At 45.6% G+C, this 20780-nt stretch overlaps 3 protein-coding genes across 8 annotated transcripts in view; all 3 read left to right on the forward strand.

The window, feature by feature from the left end:
- Window positions 1-8038, forward strand: part of LOC114432321 (histone deacetylase 4-like) — a 44733-nt gene extending 36695 nt beyond the window's left edge. For all 6 annotated transcript variants that reach the window (XM_028400253.1, XM_028400254.1, XM_028400251.1 and 3 more), the window contains 15 exons: window positions 1370-1594; window positions 1757-1940; window positions 2184-2317; window positions 2401-2503; window positions 2612-2658; window positions 2735-2842; window positions 2955-3010; window positions 3292-3379; window positions 3470-3589; window positions 3662-3759; window positions 3838-3956; window positions 4037-4170; window positions 4297-4381; window positions 4537-4681; window positions 4850-8038. In XM_028400253.1, the coding sequence (XP_028256054.1) occupies window positions 1370-1594; window positions 1757-1940; window positions 2184-2317; window positions 2401-2503; window positions 2612-2658; window positions 2735-2842; window positions 2955-3010; window positions 3292-3379; window positions 3470-3589; window positions 3662-3759; window positions 3838-3956; window positions 4037-4170; window positions 4297-4381; window positions 4537-4681; window positions 4850-4889 (1686 nt within the window). In that variant the 3' untranslated portion in view covers window positions 4890-8038. The remainder of the gene's footprint in view (window positions 1-1369; window positions 1595-1756; window positions 1941-2183; window positions 2318-2400; window positions 2504-2611; window positions 2659-2734; window positions 2843-2954; window positions 3011-3291; window positions 3380-3469; window positions 3590-3661; window positions 3760-3837; window positions 3957-4036; window positions 4171-4296; window positions 4382-4536; window positions 4682-4849) is intronic.
- A 1206-nt stretch (window positions 8039-9244) lies between these two features.
- LOC114432353 (ribose-phosphate pyrophosphokinase 2) lies at window positions 9245-14158 on the forward strand. The gene is made up of 7 exons (XM_028400340.1): window positions 9245-9522; window positions 11334-11517; window positions 12155-12253; window positions 12610-12734; window positions 12836-13009; window positions 13095-13254; window positions 13331-14158. The coding sequence occupies exons 1-7, from the start codon at window positions 9401-9403 to the stop codon at window positions 13421-13423; spliced, it is 957 nt and encodes a 318-aa protein (XP_028256141.1). The 5' UTR covers window positions 9245-9400; the 3' UTR covers window positions 13424-14158.
- Window positions 14159-14542: 384 nt separating this feature from the next.
- On the forward strand, window positions 14543-16136 carry LOC114432397 (thymosin beta-12). Its single transcript, XM_028400398.1, has 3 exons — window positions 14543-14692; window positions 15578-15690; window positions 15786-16136. The coding sequence occupies exons 2-3, from the start codon at window positions 15591-15593 to the stop codon at window positions 15818-15820; spliced, it is 135 nt and encodes a 44-aa protein (XP_028256199.1). The 5' UTR covers window positions 14543-14692; window positions 15578-15590; the 3' UTR covers window positions 15821-16136.
- The last annotated feature ends 4644 nt before the right edge of the window (window positions 16137-20780 follow it).

The following is a 20780-nucleotide window of genomic DNA, read 5'->3' on the forward strand; positions in this document are numbered from 1 at the left end:
ATGGCCAACAAGCTGTGAGTTGTTGGCTTTACTCCACTCCTGCCTTTGTCCCTCCATAGTATTTTTGTTTGTGAGTAGGTGTAGGTAGGTATGGGTTAACGTGTATGGCTGAGTGTGTGTTTGCATCTACGTCTCTGTGACTGTGTCCGAGATAGTTGCCACGGGCTGCGAGGTAACTGTGCGCTGCCATGGCAACAATGCCTTATATGGGCAGGCAGGAAGCAAGCAGCTGCTGCTGTGGATGGCTTTACCTATTCAAAGCAGAGTAGTCGCTGGAGGAGAGGTGGGTGGATGAAACAAGGGATTTCCTCTCCTCCTCCTCCACCACCCCCGCTCTGCTCTGCTCCACTCTGTCTCACTCCCTCCATATGTTCCACAGCTCTAAGTGGCAGCTTTTCACACAAACAGCATGCCAAGGAAGACTTCTGCAGTTTTGTCTGGACAAAAGATCTAGTCTATATTGGGGGGCAAGGGGACATTGGTTATTCTAGATGCTAAATGAGTCATGGCATCATTGTAATCAAGTGCAGTTGTACTATACCTTTAAACTATAAGTTTAGGTGGAGACATTGGCTTCTGCCTCAATCTAGATGAAGAGGGGGGTTTTGGGAAAACTAGGCTGAAGGGGTCAGCGGGGTTGAGGAAGAGGTGAGAAATAAGGGGGGGTAGACGTCTGTTTGGACACAAAGAAGACAAAAGCAGTAGAACAGAGGAGAAGTGTGTGTGTTGGGGGGCGTTTTGAGAGTTGGTGAATGCTCTGACGTCAATGCTGTCCCTTGGCATGGAGCCAGGGGACCCAGAGGCTTTCAGCTCTGGGAAAACACACACATACTGTAACCCCAACCACACACACACAGACACACACACACCTGTAACCCACTTCTGAGACTCTGTCTCGCAATTCTCTGCATCTTCATACCCTAAACACTAACACACTGTGGAGCTGACTACTCTGTAGCTCTTTGAATGGTCCATGTCAATGATTTTGAATGAATAGACAACTGAGTCACAACTCTGTTAACAGCAGGCCTCTAGAATGAGTCGATGAAAAGCAGCACAGCAGGGAGCCTGGAATGTCTCTGTTCAATGAGACACATTTTGCCCCGGAGTACAGTCGGCAGAGTGGCCACTCACTTTTAATTATAACGGGTAGGTTTGAAATGAGCAAGACACCAATCTGACCGAGTAATCCAAATTAAGCTTGTTAAAAGAAGAATGCTCCAGAGAAAGAAGTAACGTGCCAGGAATTTGATTCAGAGGCGAATCTGAAAAGCAGCCTCACACGTTGGATTGAATTTGTCACATTCTGCTGATTGGGAAAATAGATTTTACCTATTGTAACCCTCACCCCCTCCTCCATCTCTTCCAGATGATGGCCAAACCCAGCGAGTCACCTGTAGGCCGCCAGCACCAGAGTCACCCGGAGGAGACAGAGGAGGAGCTGAGAGAGCACCAGGATGGAGGAGCTCTCCCGCCTGGGATCACCATCAAACAGGAGCCACCTGACCCGCAAGAGCTGCAGGAGGAGGCACTGCAGCAGCACAGGGAGAGGGAGCGGGAGAGGCAGGCAGAGCAGGAGCTGCTTTTCCGGCAGGTAAGGATTTAAGAAAATCTATATATAAGGAGACAGTTAAAAACATGGCTGAGGAAATGTTTGTATTTGTTTTGGCTGCCATCTTTTGGCCATGAGGTGTATGTGCAGTGCACTGTGAAATGTCCTTTAACCCTTTTAACAATCGTTTCTCTGCATGAGCAGCAAGCCCTGTTGTTGGAGCAGCAGAGGATTCACCAGCTGAGAAACTACCAGGCGTCTATGGAGGCGGCTGGCCTGTCCATCTCTTTCCCGGGACACCGCCCCCTGTCCAGGGCCCAGTCCTCTCCGGCCTCAGCCTCCTCCTTCCCTACACCAGATCCTCCCATCAAGCCGCGCTTCACCACAGGTCAGCATCACCTCAGATCTGCCTGTTTGCAGCAAAGTTTGTAGTTTTAGAGTCTCGGACTCTGAATGACGAAAATACTCCCATCCCATCAGCCATATGGTTTTATCTGGAGGATTGTGGAGGTTCTTGCCTGCGTACAGCACAGTTGAAGATAGTTTTAGTCTGGCCTACTACACACATAAACATAGAAAAATCTATACTTTAATTCAGATAAATAGTCTGCTTTTGTATGTGTGTCCTCAGGCTTGGTGTACGACTCTCTAATGCAAAAGCACCAGTGTATGTGTGGAAACACCAACAGCCATCCAGAGCATGCCGGGCGCATTCAGAGCATTTGGTCTCGGCTGCAGGAGACTGGACTGCGGGCGCAGTGTGAGGTATGTGAACAGTGCAAACATCCCCAACACACAAAGGTGGTTAACTGCATATGAGAGCTGTCTTCATCTTTGTGTGTGTGAAGTGCATCCGTGGGAGAAAGGCGACTCTGGAAGAGCTGCAGACGGTTCACTCTGAAGCCCACGTCCTGCTGTACGGAACCAACCCACTCCGACAGAAGCTTGATTGTAAGAATTAATACACACACACACACACACACACACACACACACACACACACACAGCATTAAAGTGACTCAGCTGCTAATGATGTAATCTTTGTTTTCTGATTAACAGGTTCAATTACCCCCATGTTTGTAAGGCTACCGTGTGGAGGGGTGGGGGTAAGTAACCAGGAACACTTCAAATCCTTATGTCACATTTAGATCTCAGTTATGAGACTTTCTTGTGTGCCTTTAGGTGGACAGCGACACCATTTGGAACGAGGTCCACTCCTCCAGCGCAGCCCGTCTCGCTGTCGGCTCTGTGGTGGAGCTTGTTTTCAAAGTGGCTACTGGAGAGCTCAAGGTAACCCTGCATTGTTTTAAGATTTTTAAAGGTAGCTGAGGCTGTGTTTTCAGTGTGAGTGTGTGTGAGCGGCGGTTTGCTTCTGAAGAGTCACCCCCGTCTGTCTTTCCAGAATGGCTTCGCTGTGGTCCGCCCTCCTGGACACCACGCAGAGGAAAGCACTCCCATGTAAGGCCACAACCTTCACCACATTCAGTTGGAGACACTTAATCTATGCATATACAAATACGTTGGAATAGTCTGGAATAGAAATTACATAAACCATTGAGTTTATTTGGACATAAAGTACCTTTATTGTGCCAGATGCTTCAAGTACTTTATTTAATTTTCATATCATCCACACAAAGTGTTTAAAATGAACTGTGAAAACATGAAAATGGAGCAGGAAAGAGCTCTGGCACAGACAAACTGCTTAACAAACAGGAGCCCACCTTCTGCTGCTCTTTTAGGGGTTTCTGCTACTTTAACTCGGTGGCAATCGCAGCCAGACTGCTGCAGCAGAGACTCAGCGTCAACAAGATCCTCATCGTGGACTGGGTGAGTTTCCTGAATGACCACATTTACTGCAATCAAAGAGCCGCTAATTGTAGGAAAAAGTTTCATGTCAATTGTTCTATCGACCTTCAGGATGTTCACCATGGCAACGGAACTCAGCAAGCGTTCTATGACGACCCCAATGTCCTCTACATGTCTATTCATCGTTATGACGACGGCAACTTCTTTCCTGGAAGCGGAGCACCTGACGAGGTATCTGGAAGTTTCCATTTGAACTATTATTAAACACCCGTTAGATATTAAGTTATGTACTTCTCTCTGCAGGTGGGCAGTGGTCCTGGAGTCGGGTTTAACGTCAATGTCGCCTTCACTGGAGGCCTCGATCCACCCATGGGAGACGCAGAGTACCTGGCTGCCTTCAGGTACCAGATAGAAAGTTACAAACACACAAAGGAGTGTTTTTGATTTCTGATAACATATTTATAATCCTTCACACTCAGGTCAGTGGTGATGCCCATAGCCAATGAGTTCGCTCCTGACATCGTGCTGGTTTCTTCAGGCTTTGATGCCGTGGAGGGTCACCCTCCGCCACTGGGGGGCTACACTCTGACGTCCAAATGTGAGTACAAGGTCTCATTAGAAGACAAAATAACATCTGATCCTGCCCATGTTCACCTCCTTCCTGTGTCTTTTCTTTAGGTTTTGGCTATCTGACCAGGCAGCTTATGACCTTAGCTGGAGGCCGGGTGGTTCTGGCCTTGGAGGGAGGTCATGACCTCACCGCCATCTGTGACGCCTCTGAGGCCTGTGTGGCGGCCCTGCTCGGCCAGGAGGTAAGGATTTCATAATGCATCTCTTCTTTTTGTAGGTTTGCTCACTTGGACCCCTTGTGGAAAATATGTGAAGTGCAGCCTGTGGCAGATGTGTGTTTACATTTTTCTGTGTGTGCTTGTCTGCAGCTGGACCCACTGCCAAAGGCCATCCTCGAACAGAGGCCCAACGCCAACGCTGTTCACTCTCTGGAGAAGGTTTTGGAGACACACAGTGAGTAACAAAGACATGCAGCAAATAGTAATGGAGGCTTTGTTCAGTCCTACAAATATCCAGGAGTGCACCTTGGCAGCAGACTGGACTGGAACAGTATGACTGTTCTATTATCTATCTATCATCTATTCAGCTCCTATGTTTTCTTTCTTCAGGTAAGTACTGGCGCTCTGTGCATCGCTCCTCGCCGCGGCTGGGACTCTCCCTGCTGGAGGCCAAACGAGGAGACTCTGAGGAGGCTGAGGCCGTCAGTGCCATGGCCTCTCTGTCGGTGGCCAACTCCAACACCATGGATCAAAGGTGGGAATTTTTCGTCACCGCTGCTTTTTATTAAAAATGTGTGAAAGGTGAAAAAGCGTTTTTGTGCTCTACAAACAGTTCTAAGTCCGCGGAGGTCGGCAGGTTATCTGCATGTAAAAATAGCTGCAGCTCAGTGGGTAAAAATCTGTGTCTTATTTTCCCAATCAGGCCAGAGGAAGAGCCGATGGAGGAGGAGGAGCCACTGTAACGGAGGGAGACACGAGGGTGTCACACTGTTACCATTGACCTCTCCGGAGAAGGCCTCTTTGAGCAACGAAGAGTCTCGACTGATCCCTTCATTTAGTCCCCCTAACCCCACTCACCATGTCAGTCACCTTGATTGGCGGGCCCCTCGGACCAAACCGAGGGAGAGGGGGTAGGCTCAGCCTCATGAGTAGGGAGCCAATCAGAAGACAGAGGACTGAATTGGAAAAAAATTATAAACATAACAGCGTTGCTTGGCAGCATTCGCTCAGAGACACTCATTTTTTCTGTCAGTCTTCACACCCCCACATTAGCCCACAGCGGCTAAGTGATCACAGCAGCGGGCGAGTGTGTTTGAAGCGAGATCAGGTCTCGTCAGTGAAAGGTGTGATAACACTTCTGTGCAGAAACATACGGTGCTTTACGCAGCTGCCCTCTGACCACACACAGTATGGACACAAGGGACAGCAGACATCCCACACTGTCCAACAGCAGCTGGGGGGATTTTCTTTTCTCTTTTCTTAACTACTTTCCCTCAACGAAATGGGGGCACTGCGGCGAACAGAGATCATATTTTACCAGATGCGTTCACTGTGGACTTTGGTCGGCCGAGGTTTGAGTAGGCTTTTACAAAGATTTGACGGTGAGACTGTCACCTCGCTTGAAGGTTGGCGAGTAAGAGGAGTGCCTTGGTGAGGATCTGCTGGATTTCAGGATTGTTCAGGAAAAGATTGCCTTAAGTTTTTCTCGCTGAGGAATCAGTACGAGGGAGTGAGACGGAGTCTCAAAATGATGAAAATCAATCTTTCAGCATGTTTACTTGGAACGTGACGAAGACAACATTTATGTCTTTCACAGCCTCTCTTGAAGAGTTACTTTACTTTTTTGGATGGATCTATTTTTCTGTAAAAAGAGAAGTCGCTTTGTAAAGGTAGTTGCCAGCTTCAGTAGAAAAAGGTGCAAACATGGAGACTTTCAAACAAAGAATTAGATCATAAAGTGTCAAAAAAAGAAAGGTTCAGCCTTTTATGTAGCTTCCCTTTAACCGAAGTCATTGCTTTATAAAACACATCAAGCATGCATTTGAGCAGAGAGAGTTCTGAATGTTATCCAAAAGAGGAAAGCCAAGCAAGAAAAGCCAAAGCATGAGTTTGCATATACAGTAGTACTTTCACGTATTGGCCCTTTAAGACGAGGCTCCCAATACCTGCTTCGATGTTTACTAATTTAATCCCTCACAGATCAGGTGAGCATTTCTTTATGAGCTGATGGAGCTCCCATGCTTTGCCGGTTGGCAACTACCTTGGTTACTAGTGTGAGCTAAACATTAGTCATGTATATTGAATTGAATATATTTTGAGGCAGTAATCAAGTATTGTCTGTGTATGATTTCCACATCAAGTTGTCAATTTACAATATCAGAAATGTGTTTGGTAAGCGTGTCCACTTTTTATTTTGATTTTGTATTGTATAAGATTATTTTTCTAACTTTTTTCATTCATAGATTTCGTTCTGTGTTTTTATCCGTTTTCTGGATAGTTATAGGGCTGCCATTCACACATACACACACACACTTCGTACTTTGGTCAGACTTCTTTCTTACTTTCTTGTATTTATCAAAAATAAGGAGCAACACTTCCTTCCAATCCTTCCTTCCTTTCTTTCTTTCTTTCCACGGCTCCCTGAAGCCTTTCTGCATTTTCATCCGTTATGTATTTATAACATGTACTGTTTATAGGAGATTTGTATATGGAAAATTTATAAATGTACTCTAACTAATGACAGCTATGATATTGTGAGCAAAAAAACAGTATGGTGTATGATATTACTCCATGAAAAGCAGCATATTTAACTCGTCATCGACTGCAGTTTTCAAGTTGCCCTCAAGTGAAACGTGAACATTACAGTTGGCGTTTTGATGGCGTCAGAGAAGAGCCTGACCGATAGTGGAAAAAAAACAATCTATAGCTGGCTAGCTACCTCGCTAACATAGCAAATGAGTGACATGACAGTTGACGGGGTTGTGTCTATTTCATAATGGGAAAATGGTTTATTAATTGTGTTTCACAAACTTTTGAGCAACTTTGAACCATTAGTGCTTGTAAAACAATGGAGTTAGAGCGCTCTCTGCTGGACAAACTGTCCAAGACAGCATATCTATATTAGCCGGAACAGCTTTTTCTACTTCATCTTTTCATATCACAAATATTGACTGAACAATGTATCGGTCAGGCTCTACTTTACGAAATATTTGATCACTTTATTGCCTAGTCAGTACATTTCTGCTCTCGTGCATGGATATTATGCACTTAACCTTTTGACTGTGACAGCATCACACATCCAACCAGAGGTTAGAGGCCATTTTATGTAGCTGTAGCTGAGTTTTTTCCATAGCAAGGAAATGATGAGAAAGGGGACACCGATGTCAAGAAGCAGACAGGAGGCGGAAAACATCAGCCAATCATTTTAAAACTCTTTCTGATCATGTGTTTGTGACATCAGCGTTTCCTTCTTTGGGTTTCCTGCTGCTGATCTGACACTACATTACATCAATTTAACCCTCATGTTTATTTTAAGTTGGCATTTTTTTATGTCTAACAAAACATTCCACTTGTTACTTGTTCAATTTGGCTTTTTTTCTTTTTGTTTTTTATTTTTTTTGTAGAAACTTTGAATACTGCTCTTTCTTTTTGCCATCTGCTCGCGCCAACTTTAACTCTTTGCATGGTTTGTGAGTCAGCATGCCTGCTTGTCTATGTAAAAAAAATGTATTTGCACAATAGAAGAAGAACACTGGAGGACTTAAAAAAAAAACCTCCCAGGAACACCAGGTTGGGGATGTTTTTTTTCTTCCTCTCTGGTGGGCAAAGAAGTCAAAAGACTCTGTCCAGATGACTCCACTGAGAAACATTTGATATCATTCTTATAGAATTATCATTTTCAATAAGTGATTTTAATATGATTCAGCACTTATGACATGTATGGACTGTGTGCTCTGCCAGACCTCTACTGCTACATTCACACCTTAAAAGGACTCACCCAGCAAAACTGAAGAAGCCACTCAGGAGGGAGCGGCGAAACGTCTTCAAAAAAAAAAAACAGAAGTTGCCTCAAATTCAACTCTTGGACATCTCCCAAAGAATGTTCCTCTTTCAAAGATTTTGTAACGAGCGCTATAGAAATGACAGAAAAAAAAGGGCATCGTCGTTTGATTGTCACACCCACCTTGGCCAGTTCTATATATAACCACTGTGGCTCAAGAGCAAATCTTGGTTTACATGTAAATGGATAAAAAAAAGTTATTTTTTGTTTGTTGTTTGTCTCTATTGATGAAAAAAATGTTATCTTTCTTTGGGACCTACGCTTTGGACATTTCATCTCTGACATCATCTATAAAATATATTTCTGAAAAATAAAAGCTTGTCTGGTTGTCTTCTTTTTAACTATTTCTTGGATTTTGCCGTCGATAATGAGCAGTTTGTTATCTCCTCCCTGGTGATTACAGACCCCCTGATTATCTAGAGGATGATAAAAAAAAAACATGACGCAGACATGATAATTCAAAGTCCATCCAATCCCGATAAATCAATCAATCCCTGATCAGACAGCTCTTTGTGTTTTTATGTGATGTAATCCTTCCAGTTCCTAACCCTTTTTACAGGGTCTGAAGAAACGAGCAGCCCGGCACATGACAGCAATAATGGCAGGGAGCATGTCTCCACTGACATGAAGTCTCCTGGTGGGAGGAGGAGGAGGAGGAGGCAGATGACTTCTTTCTTGAGTGGAAAATCTAATTACAAAACACAGTATCACAAGTGTGCACGCTGGTTTTAGAAGCAGGAGTGGATTTTAAATCCAAAGGGTGGTTATCACTGTCGCCTCACAGCAGGAAGGTTCCTGGTTCTGGGCCTCTCTGTGTGGAGTTTGCATGTTCTCCATGTGCCTGGGCAGGTTTTCTCTGGGTGCTTCAGCTTCTTTCCACATTCTGAAGACTGCTGTTAGGTCAATTTGTGGCTCTAAATTGCCTGTGAGTGTGAGTGTGAATGGTTGTTTGTATGTGCATGTCGCCCTGTGATGGTTTGGTGACCTGTCCAGGGTCAAAGCGGGTTCAGATGATGGATGGAGGAGGAGATGGATCACATACATAAAAGATATTAAGAAATATGTCAGGATAAATAAATATTGTAACAAGTAAGAAAGGATATTTCAATAAATAAAAGCTGCTATATTTTGTTTTTTAAATTAAATCAGTAACCTTTATTTACAAAATGTGAAGTGAGCCTGCGTGCATCAGGGGACAGCCCAGCTGTCCAATAAGGAGCAGGCACTTCCCCTCACCATGCAAATGCTGACCTGTTATTTCCTCTCTGCCGCCTGTCCCTGTGCTGCAGCAGTGCAATGCTCAGGCTGCAACATTAGCCTTCTCCTTCTTCCTCTAACACCGCCTTCTGTATCTTTTCTACTCTTTCCCATTTTTTCTTCTCTTGAGCAAGGTTGTTATTTTTTTGTGCGGACATGCCGAACATCGTACTTTTCAGCGGGAGCTCCCACCACGACCTGTCCCAGAAAGTGGCTGATCGGCTGGGACTGGAGCTGGGGAAAGTCATCACGAAGAAATTCAGCAACCAGGAGACATGGTGAGCTGGCTGTTTAAAGTGGCTGCCGGTGCGTGTGGCGCCGCTGACGTATATAAAGTGTAGGGTTAAAGTGTTTGCTGACAGAGCCCGCAGCTGTCCGTGTTTCTTCAGCCTCGGTATCCCATGTGGGTCGGGTTAGCTTGAAGCTAACAATACTTTACTATTCAGCGGGTAGCTACACGTGACCAGATAACCACATGTAAACACAGCATGTTAGCATGCTACTGTTACTACGTCCTTTATCGCACGATAAGGCTTAATGCGCAGTCATTTTCACAATGTTTAAAACACTGCCTGAAGCCAATATAGCAACAAACGCATTATTAAAAGTATATTTCTGTACACTGTACATAACATACATTGCGTATCATGCTAACTATGCTAACGTGACGTCTGTTTGCTAAGGTTAGCTGTTCCGCGAGCTATTGATTTCAGTTTTAATTGCCTATAATTGTTTAAGGTGTCATAGTGAATATTTGTTTTATTCAAACATGTACCTAACGCTAGCTTTAAAAGTGTGAACAAAATGTTAACACCTGTTTATGCTAGCTTCTGTTAGCCAGACCGTGCAGCCTGAAACATGATAATATTAAAATTATGGCGTCATTATGGTGTCGAGGCCGCCGCCAACTTATTCTTATGTCGTAAAGACGCAGAGTTTGGATGCAGGTCTGTTATTTTACCTGGATTTATGCAAGCTAGTTAGCTACGGGTATCTTAATGTGTGTGTGTGGTTCATCTGACAGGAGTAGAAACAGCAGCTTCATTAACTGTCAGTCATTTTCTTAGAGAATAACTTGCAGAAGCCTCCCAGTTAATCTTGCATTTCTCTGTGTTGTGAATCACATGCACCTAATTTGTGCTAATTTCTTAAATTGACCATTAGTTGAATCAGTGTCTGCACGCTATCAGCTAGTTTAAAATGAGGTGGACTTTTGCTTCCTGGCCTTAAACATGATCTGTTTGATGACATTTCGACCCGTTTGCTTTGGTGTGTTGACCTGACCTGTGTGTATCTCTGCCTCCAGCTTATCTGTTGTAATAATACAAACCCTGCAGTGTATTAATGCGTGGTTCAGTGAGCATTAACATTGTTTTACTCCTGAAGGGGTCACTCACCGATGCTTTCAGTCTCTGCACTCAGGATAAAAGCATCCAGCCTCATGTGTTGTTATGTAAGGTATAAGGTGTCTGGACCTCTACAGCTGCTCATGTTTGCAGCCGCAACTGTAAAACAAAACTGATTGTGTGTGGCGTCTTCTCTCTCAAGGGAGCAAAGCTGTTTGTGCGACACAAAGTGCAAAACACAGATTATTTTCTCACCGTGTCACACTGGCAGGGAGGTGAGAACGGTACACTGAGAGCAGCACTTCCCACAGCTCAGATGCAGGTGACTAACAGAGGGAGTGAATTCCTGGGATAAGAAGCGGCTGATGGTTTGTTATGCTCAGGATGAAATGTCCAAATAAAGATTTAATGACATGCAATGAAACCATGAGCTGCAGACGGACTCCGGCTGAGGTGTTTCCGTCTCTTTATAAGAGCGACCGGCCTTGTGATTGTCTGTGCAGGCCAGACCCTGGACTACTGTACATGCGCAGTGATCACATGACAGAGGCCAGGAGGACCTGGTCCTCCCCCACAGAGGAATGTTTCACACACATGTTGCCTGTTTTCTGAGGCAGGTCGGCCTCTGTTCTGCCCCCCCCCCCCTGTCCTCTGGTACAGAGAGGATTAGTCTAACCCTCACTGCTTATATATGGAATGTTGGACTACAATAATAATAAACAGTATTTGTTTTTGTTCAACAGCGTTGAAATTGGTGAGAGTGTGCGTGGCGAGGACGTGTACATCGTGCAGAGCGGCTGTGGCGAGATAAATGACAACCTGATGGAGCTGCTCATTATGATCAACGCCTGCAAGATCGCCTCCTCATCCCGCGTCACCGCCGTCATCCCATGCTTCCCCTACGCCCGGCAGGACAAGAAGGACAAGGTAAATAACGCTAGGCCCAGTCAGGAAATAAGGACGATGTATTTAAATCTCTTTATTTCTAAGCATGCAATAAGTATCAATCATTCAAAAACTTCCACCACATCATAAACGTACAGACGGGTTATTGTGTCCTTCTGGCGCTGTAGGTCAGTGTGTTGACTCATTCGCAGCGATGCATTAATGAGGAACCTCACAAGGTTAAAAGCAGCTGAGAGTCTGCTCCAGGCTGCTGATGCTGTAAATCATTATCTTATGTTGAAATGCAGCCGTAGCAACAAATTATCAAGTTTTTCAGCTGATTTAACTTCACATGTGCAGAGTGCTCTGATTATTTTATCTCACTTTCCTCACGAGGACGTCACGAGTCCTCGAACAACCTGCACGGTGCAGCCAGCATCTTCTTCAGGTAGCCGTGTGTTATGTCAACAAGCCCTGTTCAGCGTGTGTGCATTAACTAAACAGAACACACCCAGAGCTCCAGGTAAATCTGGACAGGCGAGCCACGGCGGAAGTTTACAACAACGGCATGTCGAGCACAAGAGTGCTGAAACTGCGTCTGCAGCGTTGCATGCAAAGGAGTGACGCTTCTTTTATTTACTCACTCACCTAAAGCGACTGTTTTAAATGCTTGTCTCAGAGTCGAGCGCCAATATCGGCCAAACTGGTGGCGAACATGTTGTCTGTGGCCGGAGCAGACCATATTATCACCATGGACCTCCACGCCTCGCAGATCCAGGTCAGTATGATGCAGTCACACTAACACTAAGTACTGTATAATGATGGAGCATGTAGCTGGTTTGCTTAGCTTAGCATAAAGGTTGGAAAGGAGGTGAAACTGTTAGCCTGGCTGTGTCTGTGAAGCAAAATCCACTTCTGATCATTTCTTGGCTGACATAAGGTATCTCCTAGGAGTGTCTGCTGGTTGCCTAGCAACCTCGCATCAACAACAATTTCTAGTATGGATTCCTTTCCCTCATTTCCACCCTTTATATGAACTCAGCCAGAACCATTTTTGCTGTGAATTTACAATGAATTATTACAGAAATTAAATTTATTCTAACTTGATATTCATCTTTTTTTTTTACAATTTAGGGATTTTTTGACATTGCTGTGGACAACCTGTATGCAGAACCCGCCGTTCTGCAGTGGATCAGAGAAAATATTCCAGAGTGGAAAAACTGTATCATCGTGTCTCCAGACGCTGGTGGAGCGAAACGGTAAGACACAGCGTTGCAGACCACCGCGTCCCCTCATGCAGTCCGACCTGATCAGAGCAGTTAAAGGACCAGTCCACACTTTCTGTCTCCTCCCTGCTCAGTGTGACTTCCATTGCTGACCGCCTCAATGTGGACTTTGCCCTCATCCACAAAGAGAGGAAAAAGGCCAATGAGGTGGACCGCATGGTGCTGGTCGGTGACGTCAAGGACCGCGTGGCTATCCTGGTGGACGACATGGCTGACACCTGCGGCACCATCTGCCACGCAGCCGACAAGTCAGCATCATTTAAAGGCTTTTAGTTTTGCCCGTGAATCTGAGGGTGGTGTTTGTGGGCGTGACTGTGTTTTTCTGCTCTTTAGGCTAATTGATGCTGGAGCTGTAAAGGTCTACGCCATCCTTACACACGGCATCTTCTCAGGCCCAGCCATCTCTCGCATTAACAACGCCCCGTTTGAGGCTGTGGTGGTGACGAACACCATCCCGCAGGAGGAGAAGATGAAAGCGTGCCCAAAAATACAGGTTCTACTACTCGTCTTTGTGTTGACTGAATTTTGGAACATCAACAGACATAATCATGCGTCTGTGTTCCTGCCAGGTCATCGACATCTCCATGATCCTGGCAGAGGCGATCAGGAGAACCCACAACGGCGAGTCTGTGTCCTACCTTTTCAGCCACGTACCCTTGTAAGAAAACCAGAAGTGACCCGGCCCGGCTCGGTCCGGCCTGGTCCTCCTTTTCCACACATCAGGCCACCTGACTGGCACTTTTGGCCACACATCCTGCACAAAGACACACATGTGACTTTGTAAAGGTCACACAGACACAGTGAAATATCACTTCCTTCTCTGAAGACCAAGTTTGTATTTATATGCATCTCTTCCTGTTTGTTTGAGTCTTGTTTTCTTCTACCCCCCCGAGGCCCAGCCTTCACTTTAACCAAAGGGTCCATCATGTATTATTTGTACAGATCCAACTTCAAACAAAGCATTCCACTTTATTCAGATCCTTTAGCCCTTTCTAACACACAAAGGAATAAGAAAATCACTTGTGTTTGCTTTCGTAGACTAAACTTAACTAGCTAATGCTTTTGTTAGCCCTAGCGTCAGGCCACATGAAACTGCAAGATGAGCAGACACTTAATCTGCTCATGTTCTTTTGCCCTAATGCATCCTCTGCTCCCGATAAGCCGACATTTGAATGGCCACCTTCTAAATCTGTGCTAAAAAGTTACTAAAATTATATAAGAATTAATACCAGATGTTGTGGGTGACGTACTCGTGAGCCCAAAGCTTGAGGATAGTGTTTAGATTTCAGCCATGACAGCTGAAGCAGGTGTCCGTCTGCCTGCAGTGGATATTTTTTTCTATGTATGTAACACTTAAAGCTGTTTGTTTGAAAATAAAGCTTTGATAATGGCTTACAGGTTCTGTTCTGCTGTCTCTGTTATGGCATATGCTGCAGCCTACATTTCCCATAATGCAACATTTCAAAACAAAATGATACAAAAAAGGTAATATAACTAAATATCACTAATATTTGTGCCTATATAAGCTTGAAATGTTTTAAGTGACATGTTAAAGGAGTAATGAGGATAAGTGTGCACCAGAGGGCGCCCGGGCTACATGGAAGTAAAGCCGGAGCAGCTTCACCTATAACTTGGTGAAGAAGAACATATTTTTGAGCGTCTTAGACCCAAAGGAGACATTTTCTGACAGCTGACCGCGCCTGTGAGGAGACAACACGCGTGTTCGTGGAGTGTTTGTGAACGCACATGTGATGACATGCCCGTTTTCAGCGTTATGATGTAGGCTCTCCAGCAGGGGGAGACTGTGAGCGCGCTGGTGATGTCAGACGTTCATTAGCATATTTCTGACTATATCTAATGCTTGCGCAAAGACGCGCCACTACTGCTGCAACGCACTGACCAGAGACCTTCAGAGCATCAGCCTACACACGGTGAGTAAGCCCTCCTCAAATAATATCTCTCTTTGTTGTTTTTTTATTTATCTCATGCAGCTTTAGGAGAGTCAGATCAATACTGGAGATGCGGTGAAGTCGCTGAAAGGGTTATTACGCATGACAACACCAGACTATTTTATTTAACGTGACAGCTTTTGTTTCCTAGAAGCCCTTCTGTGGGTGTAACGTGACAGAAAGGCATGTGTGCTGCGTCTTTGTGCTCCCTGCTGCGCCTGCTCCCGTTTATATAAATGATGCGTTTCTGTTTTTTGGGGAGGGTGTGTGCGCGCACTCGATGCGTCTATTCGTTTGAAATAAACAAAAGGTGGAGAGGGATTTTTTTTTTTTTTTAAACAAGAGGTGTATGACTGAGCAGAATCTGGGCGGTGGTTCCTTCAGATTGCGCCCCAAGGGGGGGGGGGGGGGGGGGGGGTGCGTGACAAGTGAATGTGCGGATGTTGCACAGCTTCCATGTGGAGTGGGCTCAATTTTTAAAACATATATTTAGATCATAATCCTTTTTTTAAAGAATGCAGCCATTTTTTAATCATATTTCTTCTCAGGCTGCCCAGCATGGGAACTCCTTTTGTTATGTAAATGTCGGCTTCATTGTCCCCAGTGTGCAACATCCCAGGCTGTGTGTGTGTGTGTGTGTGTTGGGTAACGGGATGGATGGCAGGCGAATCAGGCGAACAAAAGAAGGCAGACAAGGAGAAGTAGTGTGCGTCTGCGCATGTAGTTAGTGTGAACAAATGATTTTAGGTTGCTGAGATTTCAGGCAACGCCCTTCCACTGATAAAATGTCAGAGCAGACTACATGCTTCTTATGTTACATAATAACAGGATTCCTGATGTGTGCTGTGTGTTTTTCTCCTTTTACAGACCAACTGCAACAATGAGTGACAAGCCCGACATTTCAGAGGTGACCAGCTTCGACAAGTCCAAGCTGAAGAAGACAGAGACGCAGGAGAAGAACCCCCTGCCCTCAAAAGAAAGTGAGTGTGACGTCACGCTCCTCCTGGACTGTCTGGGCTGGGTGTTTTCAGCCTGAATCTCACATCTGTCTTCTTTCTTTTCTTCTCCTCCACAGCCATCGAACAGGAGAAGGCGGCGGCGACGTCGTGAAGCCCCTCACCTTCCCGTCATGCACTGTACACCCCCCTCCTCCCTCCTGCATTGCCTTGTTTTCAGTCACTTCTTCTAGCTGTATAACTTTGTAACCGAAATTATGAAACGATAACCAAGCTGCACAGCCTGTGGACGCATGATGCCTTCGTCAGGGCAGTCGGCCCCGTCCCCTCAGACCCTGCCTCTGAGAGATGAGGAAGATTTTGTTGGGCCGGACCTGCACACGGCGGTCCTAGAAGGTGTAACACCTTTAACATCCTGAGGGACAGGGCGTGGCCTGCGTCCCCGGAAGCTCATCATCGTCTCACCATTTAAAAAAAAAAAAAAACACCGCCACCCACCAACTTTCTGCGTGGCTGCTTTTGCGCCAAAGCTGAGGCGTCAAGCTTTGTATTTTTATTTTTTTTTCATCTTCTAATTCTCGGAAAATGCACAACTTTGTTTGTACGCTGGCCAAAATGTAAAATGCCCCAAATAATTGATACTGTCGTCTGTCACGGTGTGTTTTCTTTTTGTAAATGTACACGAGGATGAAAAAGTGGATTCCACCTAGACCTGGGAGAAACGGACCGGTTAGATCTTTGTCAGAGTGATTACAATTTGTCTGAAATGGGGAGAAGTTTGTAACAAAAATGATTCCAACAAATGATTCCATGTGTTCTTTGGAGTTTTTGTAAATTCCCAGCAGTCATGTTACTCTGCCACAAACCATTACCAGAAATGGAAAACCGTGAAATGTTGTAATAAAAAAGAATTTGTTACTAAAAAAAGTGTCCTGGAGAGTGCTTTAACCCACATAGCACACCTTTAGCAGGAGTTTAACGGCACACATCAAGTGTGTGTGTGTGTGTGTGTGTGGAATACTGCACATACACCCCCCCCCCCACCCCCAGCCCCCAACTTCATGCATGTGAAGGTGTGAAGGTGTATACATGCCTGGGGCTGGTTGGATGTACTGATGAGCAGTGGCTTATGGGAAAGAGCACCCTGACCCAGCAGGAGATTTGCCCTAAACTGCCCTCGTCCTAAATTAGCCACGGCCTACACAGCCTTAATGTCATTAGCATGACGTCGCTGTCAACAGCAGCATCTTTATGCATACAAAGTTTTATCGAAGTGAGTCCATCAGGTCTTGTATTGAATGCCTGTGTTGTGAGCTCAGAGTGGTCACATGACTGTCAGATTTTGTTGCAGTTTGCTCAGAGGAGGTAAAAGTTTTTTGTCTGTGCTGTCCATTGATCTCATCTTACATGTCAGTGTAAGTGGATTGCTGTTAAGTCTCTTAATTAGGCATTAATCTGCATTGAGGAGGAAGAGGAGGGGTAGATGTGGAGGTTAGTGGGCTAGAGCGGGGGGGAAACTCGGCCAGGTCCTCGCACAGATGGGATTAACACCTCCCGTCTCTTCTGCGCAGGCCTGCACCAGAGTCTCTACTGTAGAGAAAGTGACAGAAGATTTAAGGTGGAGCAGAGGGGGAGGGCGGGTCAGATGTATCAGCACTGAGCTCCTTGGGATCCTACGGGTGTCCTGCCCGGTTTACCATGGCAACAGCTGCTGCTGACTCACATCCTGGGATTGGGCAGTCGGATGCCCAGTGTCCTCGTGGTAGAGCTTTTCTCCCTGGCAGGCACTCGACAACAACTCGACATCAGACCTGTGCTGCTGGTGCATTGTGGACACTCTGGAGATTATGAAGGCAGCACATTCTGCTGCGCAGTCTGTGTTCAGATGTGCTCGGCCATCTGTCTCCTGCGGCCACTGAAGGCATGTCTTTCAAAGTGGCCTGATTAACACAGGGCCTGATTGATTAATGGCTACTGAATGGACGCTGCTGTGTGGTCCTATGGCTTCCTGGGACTTCCTGTATGGTGTTCCTTATCTGATGTCACCCATGATTAGCAAGTTAGCATGGCTGGAATGTCGGGACAGGACGGCACAACTCCACCTGCAATAATCGGCGGCAATATTACAGCTAACAAGTAATCTGTTACTTAGTTACTTGATTATAGTACAAAAGGTGCTTTTCCACTGCAGGAACTATAAGGCTTGGTTAAGAAAAGACAACAACAAAGACAAATATGGATGAATGAGGGCAGGATTTGTTGGTGTATTACATCACAGAGAAAGTCCAGACAGACATTGGTTTATTGATCCTGATTTATTGATTTTGTTCTTTTAGTCAAAAAACATGCCGGTCCAGCTCATTCCGCACGTGCTCCTTTGTTCACTACGTCACATATTATCTGCAGGTACTCGTTTGTTCTCCACTGAGCCGACCGACTGAGTCAATTATCTATCACTCGCCGGTGGAGACAAACACTGGCTCTGCTGTGGATTACCATGGCAACCACCCACCCAGTGAAGTGGGACGTGTCTGTCGATGTTAACACCTGACCATTAACATTATTGTCATCCTGCTTGTCATCAGACTAGCAGAGAAAGAGTGTGATTAAACAGGAAAAACATGTTTATGGCGGCATGTTTGTGTCATTATCACGTCTTCCTGTCCAAACCGTATCTCTGTGGTTGTGTTGTTGTTGTGTGCTGCCACTGATAGCAACACTGCTGCTGTCTGCTTCATAGTGCTGCTCTCTGTCCTCTGTCCTCTAAGTATGAATATAACAAGCTGATCTGATGTATCTGTGTTTTCATCGGTCATGTCCTCCTTGTGCAGTGTGTTTACAGATAAGTGCCGCTCTGTGTCCGGTGTGAGCAGGAAAGCAGGAACTAACTTTTTATAGCATGTTTGTGAACAAAGACATGAAGAGCTGCAAGAAGCAGAGAAACAGCTCCCCAGCAGCTTGTTGCTGAAACGATAGTTACGTCAGATCCTGTCCGTTAAACAGTTAAATGGCAGCTAATTGCACCAACGCATTGGCATAAAGAATAAAAGGCAGGGAACGGGTGTGGCCCCGTGTTACAGTTGACTGTCTGATTATCCCAGACGTGCTCTATTAGTCTGGCCCCAGGTGGGGCTCAGATCAATGCTAATGCATTAGCTTAAGTATTGTACAGAATCAATGCAGCAGTACAGACACAGAGCTGCACATCACACTGACTCACTGCAACTTTAATAAGGAGCCGGTGTGAACAAATGAGCGGCTCCTCACATCAGCACATGCATGTGCGTGCACGAGTCACCTTGTTGCAGCCGTGAAGTGTAAACACGGTGACCGCTCCCCTGAGGCCTCATGCACAGCGACAGCTCTGACATTTCCTCCGAGCAGAGAGGCCGCAGCTGCAGACATGTCGCTTCCTCCTACATCTGGGCCACTGTACATCTTCCTCTTCAGTGAGGATGATGCTGCTGCTGCTGCTGACACTTTTGGTTTCTCTTTTATGAAAGATTTTTTAATGCAGACAAAACAGGAAGCCCTCAGTGCACCTTGTATGTTACTTGTACATTTGGATCTCCAAAGCTGACTTCTTCCTGGAATAATGTTGATGTTTAATTACCTTGATAGTCCTGTGAGAGATCTGCCTAATTACTGCCCCTTGTTAATTGCAAGCTTTCATGTCATGCCCTTATTTGGGTTTTACTGATCACCCAGAGACCAACATGCAGCACAGATCAGGAGGTGGAGGAAACCATGTTTCTCTGTGTGCTGTGCCTCGACCTGCCACACCTGAGGACCGAGCTGATTTATCTCTGTGCAAACCTTCAAGACACTGCACTCCTCTCTGCTGCAGGTGTGAGCGACGTCTCATTCCTGCAAACGTCGGTCAGTTTTATCGGGGTGGAGTCACACTGATCATTTTATCTGTCTGTGCCTGTGTCTCTTTCAATTCCTCGAACAGTACCTCTCTGTTCATCTTTGCACATAGCCTAAAGGAAAGTTTACACACAGGAGAAGCATGTAGCATGTGCTTTTTGCAGCTCATTATCTTTGTTTTCAGGCCCTCGGGTTAACGGCATGCTCATACTGCTCTCCTCAAGATAGCAATTTCTCATTTGTCTCTGTGGAGGTGTCTGTAAAGGCTCTTCATTGCATCATATGGCGTCTGTGACATGAGCGTTGCTCAAAAACTCTTGCTCAAAGGGCCTCATTGTGCAACACCTTACTGCAGTCTGAAAATGCACACAGGATTTTATCACCAGATGCTTTAATGACTCATGAGCTAAGTGGTGTGATTGTGTTTTACCGAAGACATGTGCAACACACAGCTCATTTTCAGAGCTGTTGGACATGGTGTTTCGTTTGCATTTCCCCCTTGTCGAGGTCGGATCAGCGCTGATATCGCCCGCTGGCGTGACGCTGAGTGACACCGCGCCAAGGACAGCTCGAAGCTGTGTCAACAATAGCAAAGTTGTGGTTATAGTGCATGTAAGACAACAAGGAAGCAGGAGGACACACAGGGAGAAACTGACCGCTCTCTCCGGCATCCGAGGAATTCTGCACCACGCGTTTTAGCTGAAGCAGGTCAATGATTTTATTGAATGTTATTGCTAAAAGAATAAAACTTGTGGCTTGTGAGGCCTCTGAATCCCTCTTGGATCACTCTCTGCCTGACCTCTGACCCTGCTGCGGTTCCCAGCAGGGATCAACCCAACTATGAAACTCATTATAATAGCAGAAGTTCACAAAATTGATTTGGAGTCGTATGGCTCGGAGTGGAGCCAGCTTCCCAGCATGCCTTTCAGCTCTGTGTGTGTGTGTGTGTTTTTAGTGAATAAGGCCTTTTGTGTGCAAAAAGAGAAGTCTGGCTGCAGTCACTTCCTCTCAGTGATTACTGAAGTTGCTGCTTATGGTAGCAAAGTTTCAGAGTTAGTTTGCATGATACAAAAATACAAAAGCGTCACCCTAAATATTAGAAGATGTCATTTAGATGATAAATGTGCAAGGAAGCAGAAACCGAGAAAGCAGCACGTAGGAGATGCTAGCCCATTTAGCAGCTGTGCCCTTCTCTGCAACATACCATAGCTAGCATGCTAACATCAGCTGTCATCTTAATATAT

This window comes from Parambassis ranga, chromosome 2 (assembly GCF_900634625.1).
Source record: "Parambassis ranga chromosome 2, fParRan2.1, whole genome shotgun sequence".
Classification (NCBI taxonomy): domain Eukaryota; kingdom Metazoa; phylum Chordata; class Actinopteri; family Ambassidae; genus Parambassis; species Parambassis ranga.